The sequence below is a fragment of the Rhipicephalus microplus genome, chromosome X, assembly GCF_043290135.1.
Source record: "Rhipicephalus microplus isolate Deutch F79 chromosome X, USDA_Rmic, whole genome shotgun sequence".
In the NCBI taxonomy this organism is placed as follows: Eukaryota; Metazoa; Arthropoda; class Arachnida; order Ixodida; family Ixodidae; genus Rhipicephalus; species Rhipicephalus microplus.
The window spans coordinates 324,928,180-324,943,584 of NC_134710.1; the positions used below are offsets into that span (position 1 = coordinate 324,928,180).

Here is a 15,405-nt window from a genome sequence, read left to right on the forward strand (position 1 = left end):
AGAGGGGGGGGTCATGCCAAGTTATCCCCCATTTCTCCTCCCTTTTTTTGCCACCAAAACAAAAACATCATAAAAACAAGAGGGAGAGGGGGGTCCAATCACAAGCGCAAACATAGGGTTGGAGTCGCAGAACACACGAGGGTATGGTTTCCCACCAAGATGAGGGTCTCAAAGGAGGAGCGCGAATACAGTCGCCGACCATTTATTCGGACGCCGAAAATTTGGACATGCCCGTTTATTCGGACATCTTCATGGCACCGCCACTCTCCCCATCATCCTAATGTAAACTCACAACCGAAAATTCGGACGCCCCACTGTGCGCCATTCGATTATTCGGACTCCGTTTGACTGACCGGATGCGTCATCGCATTCCATTACACGCTGACAGCGACATTAACAATAAGTTTTCCAGGTTGCCAGCACTGATATGCTGCACTAGCTATGGATGGATGTCGGGCCAGTGTCAAAATGCACGCAGAAATCGCCAGTGCCGATCTCGAAGGCCATGTGTGGCGACGCTTTTTATTGTTTAGCCAGTCGAGCGGCCAAGCCAAGCCACCTACAGAGTCCGTTCGCTGTGGCGTTTGGCATGTGTCAGCAGTGTCAGTCAGCTGCTTCTGCAGCTAGGCCTGATTCGTCTTGTTCTCTGTGTTTTCGCTCTCTATAGTGTTCCGTGGCGTGTTGAAATGGCTCCGACGCCACACGTTGCTGCGCCCTCGGGAGTGAATAAGCGCGGCCAACGTGGGAACTACAAGATGCTCAGGATGACGAAGAAAGCGGAGATAATTCGCCAGGTAGAAGGCGGCGGACCTCAGTCTGAAGTGGCTTGAGAATTTTCTAATTTCCAAGCAAACCGTCTCGGAAGAGTGCATGCGTGCAGACATGACAGCTTTTTCGGGCGATAGGGCCTGTAAAAGTGTTTTTTTTTTAGTGAATCCGTTTTTTCGGACTCCCGATTATTCGGACTTTTTGGTGGTTCCCGTCGAGTCCGAATAAACGGTCGGCGACTGTACTCCCGAAATTCTGGGTCGTCAGAACAACCAGCAAAATCTATTTCTGTCAAAACAACTCGCGTATGTCTACCTGGGACACACGTGAACGAGTGGGACGGTGCAGCTGGCTGTCACGAAAGGGCAGGTGAAAACTTTGCTCTCTACAAGATTCTTTGTACAGGAACGCAAAACACTTCAAGCCTTTTTTACACCTTTACTGCCTTCAATCTACCGCTGCGCTAGCCGCGTACCCTTGGAGCACACAGATTGCTATGGCGTCGCCGTGACTGCGGTTTTGTGTGCCGCGGTTGCGGCAAACGGTAGTTCCGTTTTCAGTCCGTGTGCACTCGCTGCGTACATGCCTTCAAATCGAAGTAGTTTTTTTTTTTTGCTATATATGATCGCGTCTGCCACGACTTTGTCCACCGAGTTTGTGGAAAGCAGCATTGCTTTGACTGGTCGAGCGCGAGACGAGGGCAATCTTTCGAAGTTCTGTCAGTAACGTCGTCGCCATACAAGATCCTGTTAAGAACAACTGTAGTTTAATCCACAGTAGTTCTGGCGTGGACAATCACATGCACTGTAGAAGACAGTGCGAGCGCTGGTCGCACGTGTAATTCCAAAGCTTTGAGCCCATTGCTCACGGCCTTCGTTCGTCGTTTTTGGCACTAAAGTTAATATCACTTGCCACGATTAGCAAAAGTGTTCGGAGCATTCAAATTTTGACCTAATGAACAAGTAGAATTTCGCTGCGGAATTTCACAAATACGTACCTGCCGCCGTTTCAAATCACTGAGATTCTACTGTATGCTTAGATGACCGCCTTCGAAATTCGTTTATAATAAAATGCGATGGGTTCACAAAAAGCCTGGAGTGAATTAACCTGCATTTTCGCCAATGTGGCCAAATCACGCACAGAAGTTTCGAATTCTGGAAAATTTTCATGACAACCATACAAACGGAAGAAACGGGTGAAATCCGGGAGTCTTCCAGATAACGCAGGAGACTTTGCAGGTATGAATGTACATCTGGTGCACTCATCATTATTCCGGAAATGTGCCAACACTTCCAAAGATGAAGAGATAATACTTAAGGCAATGAGGTGTGGTGACGTAGCTTCTTCTTTGTCATCCCCCCCTGTATAGCTTCCAAAGCACTTTTCAGGACAGATAATTAAGAAGTAGCATGCAAAGTATGCGAGAAATCCCGGCAGCTTCACTTGTCCTGAACAGATCAGAGAAGTTTTTGCAGCGATTGATTCATGAGCAATGGTCCGATACTGTTATCAGTCACTTGGCTACATGGAAACATATTGCAGGGCCCCTTTACTATCTTTAATTCCTTCTTCATTGTCAATTTCTTCAGCATCATTCTAATAGCAAGGACTATTAAGAAAAAAAGTACTGTATTTTTTTCAGCCGACAGAATTGCCACAATGGGATTAATAAATAGCCTCAATAGCGCATTATTCATTATTAAAATAAAAGGTAGATGGTGGCACTGGTTTCCAGCTATCACAAACAGTTTATAGATACTAACTCCGAACTTGTCTAACACTAAAAAAAAAAGCTCAATAGAGGAAGGAGCCTTCACGAAGTATTCTGCACGATTACCACATAGTGTCAGCTCACCCCAGCTAGGAGGCATCTTGGATGCAGCCAGGGGAAGAACATCGTCAAAGGTAGCATCCAGTATCTGTTGGCAAAGAACAGCAGCAGCATAACAATATGCAATTCATTCACACTCTTCGTAATTGAGAACAGCAACAATGAAAAAGAGAATACACAAGTTTTTGTGTGTGATTTTTTCGATTTACAGGTCTTGACCAGATGAGGACACCCACATGGCATTTGTTTTTTGAAGAAACCTCCTGAAGGCACGCACCACCTCCTTGTGTGAAAGGCACCCACTGTGTGCCTGCCCGTTTTTTACATCCTGGACTAGCCCCAAAACACTAAGAACCTGTTGCAATGCTATCATTCCACCAGCTACACAGATAAGACTGACTAGGCATGACCCATTTTAACGTTGCAGAATTGCTACTGAGCTACGACGGCGGTCGTTTCTTCGACCACAGCAAGTTTTTTTTTTTACTAACTTTACAGGAGTTCTGACACTAATTTTCAAAGGCGAGTTTACACTGCCACAGAGATCTCTTGTATAACGAGATTGCTCAAAGTGTGAAGCTCAGTAAAGCTGATATTCTATTTTTACATTAACATTGATTTTTGCATAGCACGCTTACTGACACTATAGTGATGTCAAGCTAGTGTCAGTTTTGGCGACTTCACACTTCAGTATGGCTACACTTTACGACATCGGGTACCAAAACATTCATTATGGCCACTTGAATACCTCTATCTAGGCCGGTGTAGAGTGTCCGTACAGCCTGTTTTTGCACTGTGGAGCGACACCTTGCGGCAGTTTCGGGTCCCAATGAGGTTGATTGATTGATTGGTTTGTGGGGTTTAACGTCCCAAAACCACTATATGATTATGAGAGACGCCGTAGTGGAGGGCTCCGGAAATTTCGACCACCTGGGGTTCTTTAACGTGCACCCAAATCTGAGTACACGGGCCTACAACATTTCCGCCTCCATCGGAAATGCAGCCGCCACAGCCGGGATTTGATCCCGCGACCTGCGGGTCAGCAGCCGAGTACCTTAGCCACTAGACCACCGTGGCGGGGCATCCCAATGAGGTGTGTGAGGAGCATGCATGGTTGATAGTCATGCTGACCACGTCGGAGCCCGCAACTTTCACTAGGTGTCGCCCCGCAGAGCAAGAACCTTCAAAAAACGGCTGCTAACGCGCTCTACAGAGAAGTGCATCTGGACGTACGGCACCAATACAGCTATGGAGAAGAGCAGCTGCGGAAACATACCGATATCATGTGCAAGGGTGTGACGAGAGGCTCATATCACTGTGTTATCATAATACATAAAGAACCGGTACTTTAAGAATATGTTAATAATCTGTAAATCGTTTCCCTTCAAGAACCTTGAAAGTGCCCTGTGTGTGTGTGGGTGAAAATGTACACACACACACACAAAAAAAAGACAAATGAAAATATTTTATCTCTTTAATCTCTTTTTATATAACTAAATTATTACAGCTAAACACGAAAAATAATGTCCACTATGCTTTCCTTGGCTTCATTAGATTGTGTCTAACAAAAAAAGCAATCACCTGATCAATTTCCCCTCTCTTGTACCTTAGGTGCTAGGCTTGTCAGCGTCTCCTGTTGTCACTGTGTGTCATGTAGTCGCGGTACGTCATAAAAACCGGTACACGCCGCAATAAATAAATCCCTGACTCACTACAGATCCCAGGGGTGGAACAGGGTACATGGGTTTGGGAGCAGCCCTGGGAGCAGGCAAAATATTTGTAGCAGGTTTAGAGCAGCCAGAAGGGCCTCTTAGAACAAAATTAGAGCAGTAGGAACATTCTCAGCAGATTTAGCACTGTTCTAAGCACTCGTGGAACAAAATTTGTTCATGCTGCTTTTTTTAAGGATTCGACTAAATTGTGCAATAACCTCGTTACTGCATAAAAAATTAGACACTTTAGACGGGTTCTCGCCCTTGCCGTCATGTCTCGTATCAATTTTAAATTGATAATATGTTCTATCCACAGGTCGAAACAGGCAAGCCGGAGCGACGAACGTGGTTGAAGCCGAGATCAAACGATCCGACTCATCACTGCCCCTCGGAGGGTGCGTGCGATACAATCAGATACCCCCTCCCGGGAGGCCTGTAGTCGATGCAGACAGGAAGCACTCCACCCGCCTTCGAAGAGCATAAAAACAACAACAAAGAAATGGGGAGGCAGGTGTCACTCGAGCAACAACTGTGAGCTTTGCTTCCAAGGATGTGGTCACGATCACTGGCGCGCACTATAGCTTGGCAGCAATCAGTGGGTGACTATACACTTCTACAAACTGCGCTCTCACCATGAAGAGACTGAGCAAAAAAATTTGCTCTAGTTGAAGTGGCCGTATTTTCGTACACCAGCATTTTGTATAGTTATGCGAGATAGTATCCAAAAGAGTTAGCTGCCAGCCTCACTTTGTATAACATTACAATTTGCTGCTATTGAATTCATTGCTTCACCCTTGCGGAGCAACTGTGACTTAAGTTATAAACAGTTACTCATGTTATTTTTTTTCACCTGAACGCGCAAGCGTCAATTGCAGAGTCGAAAAGCGCGAATCAAAGCAGCCAAACGAATTAGAATATGCGCATATGTTGGATGAGCAGTCATGTGCACCTGTCATTGCTAGGCTGTTCTGTTCCGGAAAACGCACACCGCCTCTCTTCTTTTAAGCTCTGTGATTGCCATTCTTCATTTCTTTTCCGAACGCTGCCATCATCTTATAAAAAAGCTGTTTCATCAGAATGGCAAAGCAAAGAACGCCATAGCAACAAATTATAAGGCTGGTAGCCAACATTTTTAGAACTGTTATCTAACTTTACACTAAACGCTGGTGTAAGAGAATACAGCTGCGCCAGGAAGGGATGCTCTTCTTGCAACGTCTTCACGTTGACAGAGCAGCACGTATAAGGGTTCACGAACTATTCGCGCTGATGCCTGCCGTGATCATGCACACATAGCGATAGCAACCACGCCCTTAGGATCAAAGTTCACAGCTGCTCCTGGAGCGAAACCGAAAGTATAACTGTTTCGATGAAACCAATGTTTCAGCTACGTTTCCGCGCATGACACTTGATGACTTTCGCACTTTGTGACTGAATTCTGGTGCTGCGGTGCAGTACGGCACTGATAAGCGAGCTTGGCGCAACAGGAATGGTGCGGCACAGGATGGCGCAGGTAAGCAAGTTTGGCGCACAATTGCGCAAATGGCACAGGTGTTCCACCCCTGCATGCAATCAACTAAAAATTAAGGCAACAGTTAGCCTAGCAAAAAGCTGACGATATCAGAGGAGCAGAAACACCCTTCCCTTACATGCCCTAGAGAACCGAAACCAGGCATGTAGGAACAAAAAAAGAAGAAAAATTGGCCACACTTAAAGGTAAGCTGCACTACCGACAGAGTTTTTTGACATTAGTGGAGCTGAAACAACCTTTCTCACATGCCCCGTTTCAGGCTTGGCACCACTAGTGTCTCACTAAAGAAATCTTTCCCAAAACATGGCATGCTTCAACCCCCCCAACCTCCAGGTTCACATTAGTGGACCTGGAACACTTATCCATGCTTCGCCCCTTCCCAGTATTTTTATAACCAATTTAGGTGAACTAAATTCTGCTGTGCCTTGCTTTCATGCCCAAGAGTGATATACAGGCTATGAAAGATGACACAGGGGTGGAGGTGGTCTCCTCATTGCAGCGGACTACCTGAGGTACCATAAGCTTGGCACACTATGCACAATTCTGAAACCTGCCCCAATAAGACTTTTGCAAATATCACTGAGAGTCGAACAAAGCCACCATAACAAGTCAGATTGGTCGATTAGTGCTATGTAAAGGTTGACAGGGTTATGCTTAGTGAAAGTATGAAAATTTTAAAAATTCATACACTTAGTGTATTATAAAATAGATTCACTGTGGCTTGCCCATTTTTAAACAGTACTTTTTCTTTCTGCATTTATCTCCGATTTCATAGTTGAGCAAAACAATGGCTAGAATTTTTCTCAAATGATATAATTGCGTGATACATATTTGTTATTCCTTTACTGAACGAGCTGCATAAAGCCTGCCTCTGCCTTTATGTTTTTTTAGTGGCAAACGATTTTCATTCTGGCAACGTAACGCTGACACTCGCGAAGACAATTCAAGTTGCACATGATCAAGCACTGCTGGACGAGTTCTTTCATGGTTGATTCATGTACACTTTTTGACTACATTATGCACCATCTGTAAAAGAGTAAGTAAACTTCTTTTACTTAAACTTTGAGTCTTTTAGTTTAGGACTAGAACGGAGGGCAGATTGGAACGGGTTTTGGACCACAAAGGGTTAACATTTGTGATTGCAAAAGGTGATATTCTTTTAGTTTTCGACATAATGCTCAGTATTCGAGTGTCACTACACTGCAAAATGAATAAGTTTATCTGAAGTAGTAGTAACCAGTAAACCCATGTCGATATCTCACTCTGCTGTACAGCCCACACACTCGTTGTAAATATTCTTTGAGGAAAGAACGGAAAAAGACCCACTGACCAGTCCCTTGATGTCAGGGTAGTTCATGGCTGCCCAGGTGGCACAATAAGCACCTATTGACCATGCATACACAATGATGTTCTCAGGGGCAAAGCCCAGCCGGTGTATGGCAAACTGCATCACAACATCCACAGCATTTTTTTCCTGGTCTGGAAAAGGTACTCCCTGAAATGAGTTGGGCATACTCTTTAACCAACAGTAATGACACATAATACAGTTCAATCAGGAGATATTAAATGCAGGTGTACTGACCTATTGGCTATATTGAACAGTCTTAGCACCTTCTTGAAGATGCTTCGCAAAAACATAGTAAGTGCAACATGCTTATACCGAAGCCCAAATACCCTGCCCATTCAATGTACATAAGTCCTGCATTCTTGCTAGTGTGCTTCTCGTAAATGGCCTATAATCACTTCTAGCATCCCTGGAAATATTTATGCCACCAAAATGGCATTTTCTTGGCATCCGCCATCAAAAGTCGCACCATTGCACAGACTTGTAAGAGGCAGTGCAAAAGTTTCAGGAGGTAAAAATGTTGAGGTAAAAAAGTTGAAAGAGTACCGTAATTACTCGAATCTAACGCGCACCTTTTTTCCGGATAAGCGAGTTCAAAAATCGCATGCGCGTTAGAATCCAGTACGAACAAAAAATTACGGTCAATCTATTGCCATCGCAAATCCAAATGGCCGCCCCCTACGTGCGTCGGCTATTTCTGCCTATGTGTTTACCATGTGCGGCACTTCGTACGTGCGCTGAGGAGTTCGTCATCTAGTAGTGCATTAGCATCGACGACGTGAAAGGGCCGACTCCAAAAACTCAAGTGCACCACGATGCCGCTTTTAAAAGAAAAGTCATCGCGTGTGCAGAAACGGACGGAAGTCGGGCCGCATCGCGGTCATTCCCGAAACGTGCGTGCGGGACCGGCGGAAACAAAAGCAGAAGATTGTCGACAGCAAAGCTTCACGCAAAGGCTTCAGTGAACCACAGCAGGGTCGGTTTCCGCAAATTAAAGAGCTGCTCCGCGAGTATGTGCTTGAGGAGCGAGCGGCACAGCGGCCCGTGACGACAGAACTGCTCCAAGTGCGGGCTATGCAATTAGTCTTAGAAAAAAGTCTAATGCGGAGCCAGTTTAAAGCGAGCAGGTGCTGGCTAATTAACTATATGAAGAGGAAAGGCTCTTCCCTTCGAAGGGGAACATGCATATGCGAAAACTTTTGCGGAGAAGTACGATGAAAAGCTTTACAGTTTTCAAAGGTTCGTCCTAAACTTGCGGCGCAACAACGGCTACCTGCTTGGGCAAATCTGGAATGCCGATCAGACGCCTCTTTACTTCGACATGCCTGGCACTACAACGGCTCCAGAAGAAGGGGGCAAAGCAAGTTCGCGTGCTGACATCGGTCCACGGTAAAACTACAGTGACGGCAATGCTCTGTTACACGTCAGATGGGCACAAGCTTCGCCCGTACCTCATATTTAGATGGAAGACAATCCCGAAAGGAATCGTTTTTTCGAGTGGTGTGATCGTGCGGGCCAGCGAAAAAAAATGGGTGCGCGTTGCAATCGATGTCTTACGTTTTTTTTTTTTTTTTTCGCGGTGGAAATCGGGTGCGCGTTACAATCGAGGGCGCGGTAGAATCGAGTAAATACGGTACATCTCACAAAAAGGGAGAATGGCTTATGCATTACAGATTTTCTCTGCACTCGATATTGACGATTCTTTTTACATGCTTCTTTGCAACCCAGCGATTCAATGCAATAAATAACACCAACAAAGTGAGAACTGACACCATAAAGTAAATCACGTGACCTGCGTCCATTCCTTATTGGCAAGAGGGCTGCCAGGCTACTGCAAGAATGCAAAAGGCATCTTGGTCTGATGTGTGTGCTCCACAAGAAAGAATAAAAAATTTACTAGTAAGCTTTCATACCTTAAATGTAGCCTTCAAAGCCAATTGATAAATTCCTGGTTTTATTAATCTCAAGAGGCCGTCTCAGATGTGTGGAATTTCAATATAATCTTCATATAAGTGCGTTATGTATTTGTTTTCAAACTACTGACAAATCCAACCTTTTCATAATCCCTTTCAGAGTTTGATACAACTGAATTTTACTATAGTAAAAAATGTTTACATCTCTTCCATTTTACATTAATAGCTGTTGCGTTAGTGCTCAAGAGAACAAAACGAAAAGAGGCTCCGAGCATTAAGACTTTTTCACCCTAAAAAAGACACTTTATAAACTTGGCTGCAAAGAAATAAAACATTTATTCTGGCTCATTTTTCCGATGGCGATAAGAAAACATCATCTAAACGTGCTCTCTACTGTAGCGGCAACAAATAGAATAAAATATATTGAATAAGCTAGTTGCAGATGTTAAACAACAGCACTTATCAAAGTCTATGCAGAAGTGCATGCATCAATAAATTCAGCAACTTCTTCCTACACTCCCACACTGGAGAAAGGTGGCACAGTTTGATGCAAGTGGCGCAGTGCAGGGGTGACATGGCCGAGATTGAATTGGGAGCAGTTTTTGGAGCAGCAAAATTCCAATTTTGAAGCAGACAAACCTTGCTTTGGAGCAGTTACCACCATTCAATACGCTGTTTTAGAAGCTCAAACAACAAATTTGTAGCAACATGGGGGCACGAATGCATATTTTAATTGGCTTATAATACACATAGCACTGAAACAGACTTTCAAAAAAGTTTTTGAACAGATTGTTGCCAGGTATGAACAGCATTATCATTTGCACCAACATGTGAAATTATAAAAAAAAACTAAGTTCTATGAAAACATTTGAAAATAAAAACCAATCACCCTCAGAAAGAATTTAAAAAATTGTGATCACATAAGAATCGTAGTCACATAACCATGGGCCTTCACTTAAGAACAGTGACATGATTTAGCATATTACTGCGTTGACTTTTTGCAGGTCTGTTTCTCTATCTGCTCAGCTGCGCGGTTGGCATAATGTCCCCCCCTCCCCAGTGCAGAGCCAGCTTTTGACAAACAACAAAAGTGTGCTGCATCGCTGTTCGCGGCCACCTCGCGCTTGATCATTTTCAAGAGCGTGGCACGGCAGCCAAGAAACCTCGCCGCACCGACTATCTCATAAAGCACCTGTGTATGGCACGAAGTGACAAGCGAATATGGTACGAGGTGATAACGCCGCTTAATGCACGCAACTAGACATTATTAACACTGCCTATGTTGACCTGTTCTAGCACCGTTTATGTAGAACTTGCGATTGCCACCTGTGCCACTCCACGAATCGCGCAAGGCGCTGCGCCTCACGAAACGAACCGTCGAACACAGAGACGAGATTGTTGAAGAAAAAGGAAAAAAAAGAAGAAAACACAAAAAAGGGGGGGAGGGATGCCGCTCACACTACAGAACGCCTGCCGACTCTCACTGACATCATTCAGACGCAAAGCTAAGCCTAAAAGCTCATCGCAGCACACAGCGACGCTTCTTGAAGCACTCGTTGCGAGTTTCAATGACAAAATGGAGCAGTGGCAAATACCCATTTATAAAAACTCTGCCACGTGATCCATCGCCGACGCATAATCAGTCATGAACAAAGTGCCGAGGTGCCCATTTATATTGTTTAAACTAAATTGAATGCCTGTTCTGTCACCCTACGCTCGCAAATTTTGCAAGTTCGTCCTACAATATCTGGCAGAGATCTGTTAAGGGGATCTACTTGAAACACAAGTTTTTTCCAAAATTAAATACATTTTGTTTTTACTTGCTTTCACAAGTTTAGGTTCTCTACCTTCATGAGGAAAAAAAAATCAATATTGCAGTATAGAGCACAAGGTGGCTATTAAAAAACTAACAAGAGCTCATTGTCTAGAGTCCCCTGAAAATTGTCAGCTGGCTGCTTGCCACTGCATTCTACATGTGCAAAATAACCATGATTGCAAAACTTTCATGATACAAGAAATAAAAAAAACATACCCTTGTTACATAGAAGAGCTTTCATTTCTAAGTTTTAAAGGAGTTTTTCTCAAGATGCTATCTTGTGCAACTTCTTGAGTTTGGATGTCAATGCTTTTGGCGCTTCTTAACGCCAGATTGGGATGAAATTTTTGTCAAATATTCTAAAACACGTGAAGAGTGCAATTATCTCCTTTAAAACCTGATATAACTTAAATAATTATTGTGAACTTTAGGTGAGCAATGAGTATAAGCTGGAAATTTCAAGACTTCCCACACAACATTTTGCTTCCCATTCATTTAAATGTATATTTGGCCCTTTCTTGATAGTTGATTGCATTATAAACTTGTGAAGCAACATAAGCTATTAATGACTCATTATCATGAAAGATTACTGGCAAAAAAAGTGTGATCAAAAGGAGCTACATTTTACATGCTGTGATGGCATGAAATGAAAACTATGCAACTTGATATAAAGCTGACTACATTTTTGAAATCAGCATAGAAACTCGTGTATGGTAAAAATTTTATTGCCCTAGGCCAGAGATGTACAAAAACGTTTTTTTCTAGTAGAACCTTCCTTTCGCCCCTTGAAGGGAGGAAGTGGGCCTTTCAGACCAAAAATTTGAAAAAAAAAAAAAAGTATGCTTTGAAAATATTATTGTTATTTTCTGCTGCTATTGATGCATAATCTCGCCGATTTTCACACTTCCTAGATTGGTTTAGCTGCGTCAACAAAGCTCACCAAAAACAACCTATTTCTTAATTTTCTTTTTTGGAATGTAATATTGAGCATCTTAGAAGATTGTCATGCAAAATTTACACATTTACGGACAGTTCATCATAATTTGCACCTGAAGGGGATAATCTGATTGCTTCATTAAAGGTTACAGCCTCTCGAATTGGCAGTCGCGAAAATTCTTAAGTACGTCTAGTACAAGCAGAGTTGCAGAGACCTGCTGCACTTTCACTCTCCCTTCATAACAGTGAGCACAGTGAAAGACACGGAGGGGTGATGACAAGGACGCAAGAAGCTACGTCTCTCGACCAGCACATTTTGCAACCATGAGCACTTTCTTTCTCCTCAAAAGCTTACTTTTAGTGCGATCACAAATGCGCATGCAGGCACGTGGAGGCAATTACGCAGTTGCCGCAATAACTACACAGCTCACAATGCTCAAATAGGATGACGGCTATGGACTTAGGGTTATAGGCTGATAGCACTATTTGTCGAGAGAAGACCAAGCAATTTCAAGAAGACTGAGAATTAATTGTAAATTCCAGGCCGTGTGCAGATTATGACTCGCGTGCTATCAGGCGCCTCGACTACTGATCAGCAGCCATTTTCTGACCATGCTCATGAAGTGCTACAGCATCCCTTTAAGCCATGACATGCAATTTCAATATTTTTAATGGTATGCTTCTTCTAACTTTTTCTTTTATGAATAGCCCATCATTGCGATCATAACACACTCAGTAGAAAATTGCTATTATTACAGCTTTCAAAAACAAAAGGGCGATTTTTTTTCTTTTCAAGAACATTTTGCAAGCATACAAAAGCTCCTGTTGATGTGGTAATGTTGTATTAACGAAGAACACGACCTTTTACAGCACACGACCATTGATAACCATCTACCATATCAAAATCCATTGCTTACAGTGCTCCCCGCAAAGCCAGGATGGTTCCAGCCCAGCACAGAGTACCCAGCCTCAATGGGAGTTGTTGCAATGCCATACTCGTAAAAGCCTGCATTGCCCTCGCAGCACACAACCTGTAACCAAAAGCAGCAGGGCTGTCAGGTCACCAAATTCTGTCAAGCAGTAAAAGTACTTATAAGAACTATTAAATGAAAGTAAGAGAACAAGCAATTCCTGCAACACCATTAACACATGTGACTTTTTTTGTATGCATGCAGCTGTAATGCCACAACAAATCATGTGTAAAAACTAGGCATGGGTGAGTATTCGAAAGTTTCAAATATTCCAACAAATCTTTAAGTATGCAAATCTGCTATGACACAGATGAAGTTTTAAAGTTATGAAGTACCTGAAATGAATGAACAGATATCTTACAGCATCTTACCCCTCTGAAAAGGTTGTTTCGCTGCTGCATGGAATTGCAACACCATGAACCCACCTACCCAGTGGTAATCCACATGGCTGTGATATACCATGCTTTCAAGGTTGAACATAATGTACACCTGCACCTTGATTACTCTTTATTGAAGTTTAAAAGTGTGATACACTGACTTATATATGCTAGATTTGGCAAATTTTAAAATGTTTTGTATCATAAAGCTTATAACTTGCACCTCACTACTATTCAAATCCTGCTACTGTTGTAAGTTGCAAGCAAGCCTTTTGTTTCAAACGAAACACATGACACTTGCACAAGACCATTTCCAATTTTAAAAAAATATTGTGCAACTAACCAGACCAAGACAAAACTGCTGCTTCTCCTTTATATTATGTGATGTATACTACCTATATTGAACTATTAGATTAAAGGGGTACTGACACAAAATCTCTGGCCTCGCATTTTTCTTTTGGAATGTGTTGCTGGGGGCCTGTTACTCAAAACACAACACATTGTTTGCTGCAAGACACGACAGATGATTAATTACAGGCCCATCATTATCGATCAGTTTCAGTTTTGGAGAGCTCCAAAAACAAGAAGCCGCCGTGTGCAACTATCAACATCTAGCGTCCACAGCTCCCAATTACATCAGCACACAACTGTGACACACTTCCGTACAATTTGCATCAAGAATTACTTTCGAACAGGAAACGGGACTGCAGTGTCACCAAACACAAAACTTTCGAAGCGTGCGCCACGACCACTCACTTGCGACCAGTCGCGGAGAAGTATAGATTGAAAAAACACGACAAAAAAAAAAAAAAAAGGCTATGATGCCATCATAACTTGTTTTATTAACTGTAGCATGGTGACGTGAGGGAAATACGGGTTCCCCAAAGGGTCCCCTTCGAGGGTGTCAATGGCACGATGGAGTCGAGCCCTCACGCAAGCTTCAAAATTGATTTAAAATACTTTTCCAGCTATATTTGCTGTTAATATTTAACAGATGATTTACGAATGTACACGGGAATTCACCCCACAGGCTATCTCAGTTGTGAAATTTTGTGTCAGTGCCCCTTTGAAAACTATTCGACCAAACCTTAGCAAAAACTTTCCGAATATAAGACATGCTATAATGAAGCCTCTGGATTATTTTAAATCACCTAGGCTTTCTAAGCATGCACCTAAACTGAGTACACAAGCATTTAAACAAATTTTGAGGTTTGCTGCCACATACAGCAAGAGAGAGAGAGACAGATGAATAGAAAGGCCGGGAGGTTGACCACACGTACAGCAAAAACATACTAGTGCAAGCTGTGCTAGAAAAATGCAGCAAATTCAGACTAAGGCAACAAACTACCGCATGACGTAATGTAGCTTATTAGGTAGTCTGAGGTTATTGCTTCCTCTGATAAACTGCAGAGTTCAGGAATTGACAACAAAATAAATACTTTACTTTTTCAACTGTAATGAATGGCATTTGCACTACACTGTTCCAACCATGCAAAAGACTGCCGGTACGTTTCATACCACAATATGTCAATGATGCTACTGCCTTAGGCTGCTTTGGAGAAGCTTTTGGAGTAGGCGAAAATGTGTTTTGGAGCAGTATAACTGGCTTTCGAAGCAGGTATTGCTAGAAGTAAATTGAAGGTACGTACTGCATGTGTTCACGACAGACGACCGATAAAAGCGTAACATGCTGCACGCTAAGCATAATAAAAATACAGAATAACATAGATTTACTAATAACACCTGTGGCTAACCTGCCAGTATTTAGTGGAAAAAGGCAATGGTAAAATAATGAACTACAGCACTTCATTATAAAAAATGCCTAAGGATGACTTCATTATCACATGAGTTTGTCCATACTTGTACACTAAACATCAAAGAAACCTCCGCGATTTCACCTCTCTTAAGGAAGGTGTTTCATCTATAACACTATAAGAAAACATCTGGCTTGTCGAGTTCCTTGACCAAATGCTTTTTTAAATACTGCGTTGACCATGAGAAACTGTTTAGTATATTTTAAATTTTTTAAAGAGCATTGCTTGGCCCTTTCAGAGTCGAATTTTTGAATACAGGGCAGCTGGTGTATCAGCCCAAGAGCAAGAAACACCCTGAAGAGTCATCCCACGCACAAAAATGGTCACTACATTTGCCATACGAAGACCAAAAAGAACGTTTCCTGGACTTTTGAATTTCTAAGTAAGCTGGGCT

At 42.8% G+C, this 15,405-nt stretch overlaps 1 protein-coding gene across 3 annotated transcripts in view; it reads right to left on the minus strand.

Moving 5' to 3' along the window:
- Positions 1-15,405, minus strand: part of LOC119186533 (phosphatidylserine lipase ABHD16A) — a 98,114-nt gene that overhangs the window by 41,269 nt on the left and 41,440 nt on the right. For all 3 annotated transcript variants that reach the window (XM_075879604.1, XM_075879605.1, XM_075879603.1), the window contains exons 11-13: positions 12,767-12,880; positions 7,170-7,334; positions 2,624-2,687 (exon numbers count right to left, since the gene is read on the minus strand). In XM_075879604.1, the coding sequence (XP_075735719.1) occupies positions 2,624-2,687; positions 7,170-7,334; positions 12,767-12,880 (343 nt within the window). The remainder of the gene's footprint in view (positions 1-2,623; positions 2,688-7,169; positions 7,335-12,766; positions 12,881-15,405) is intronic.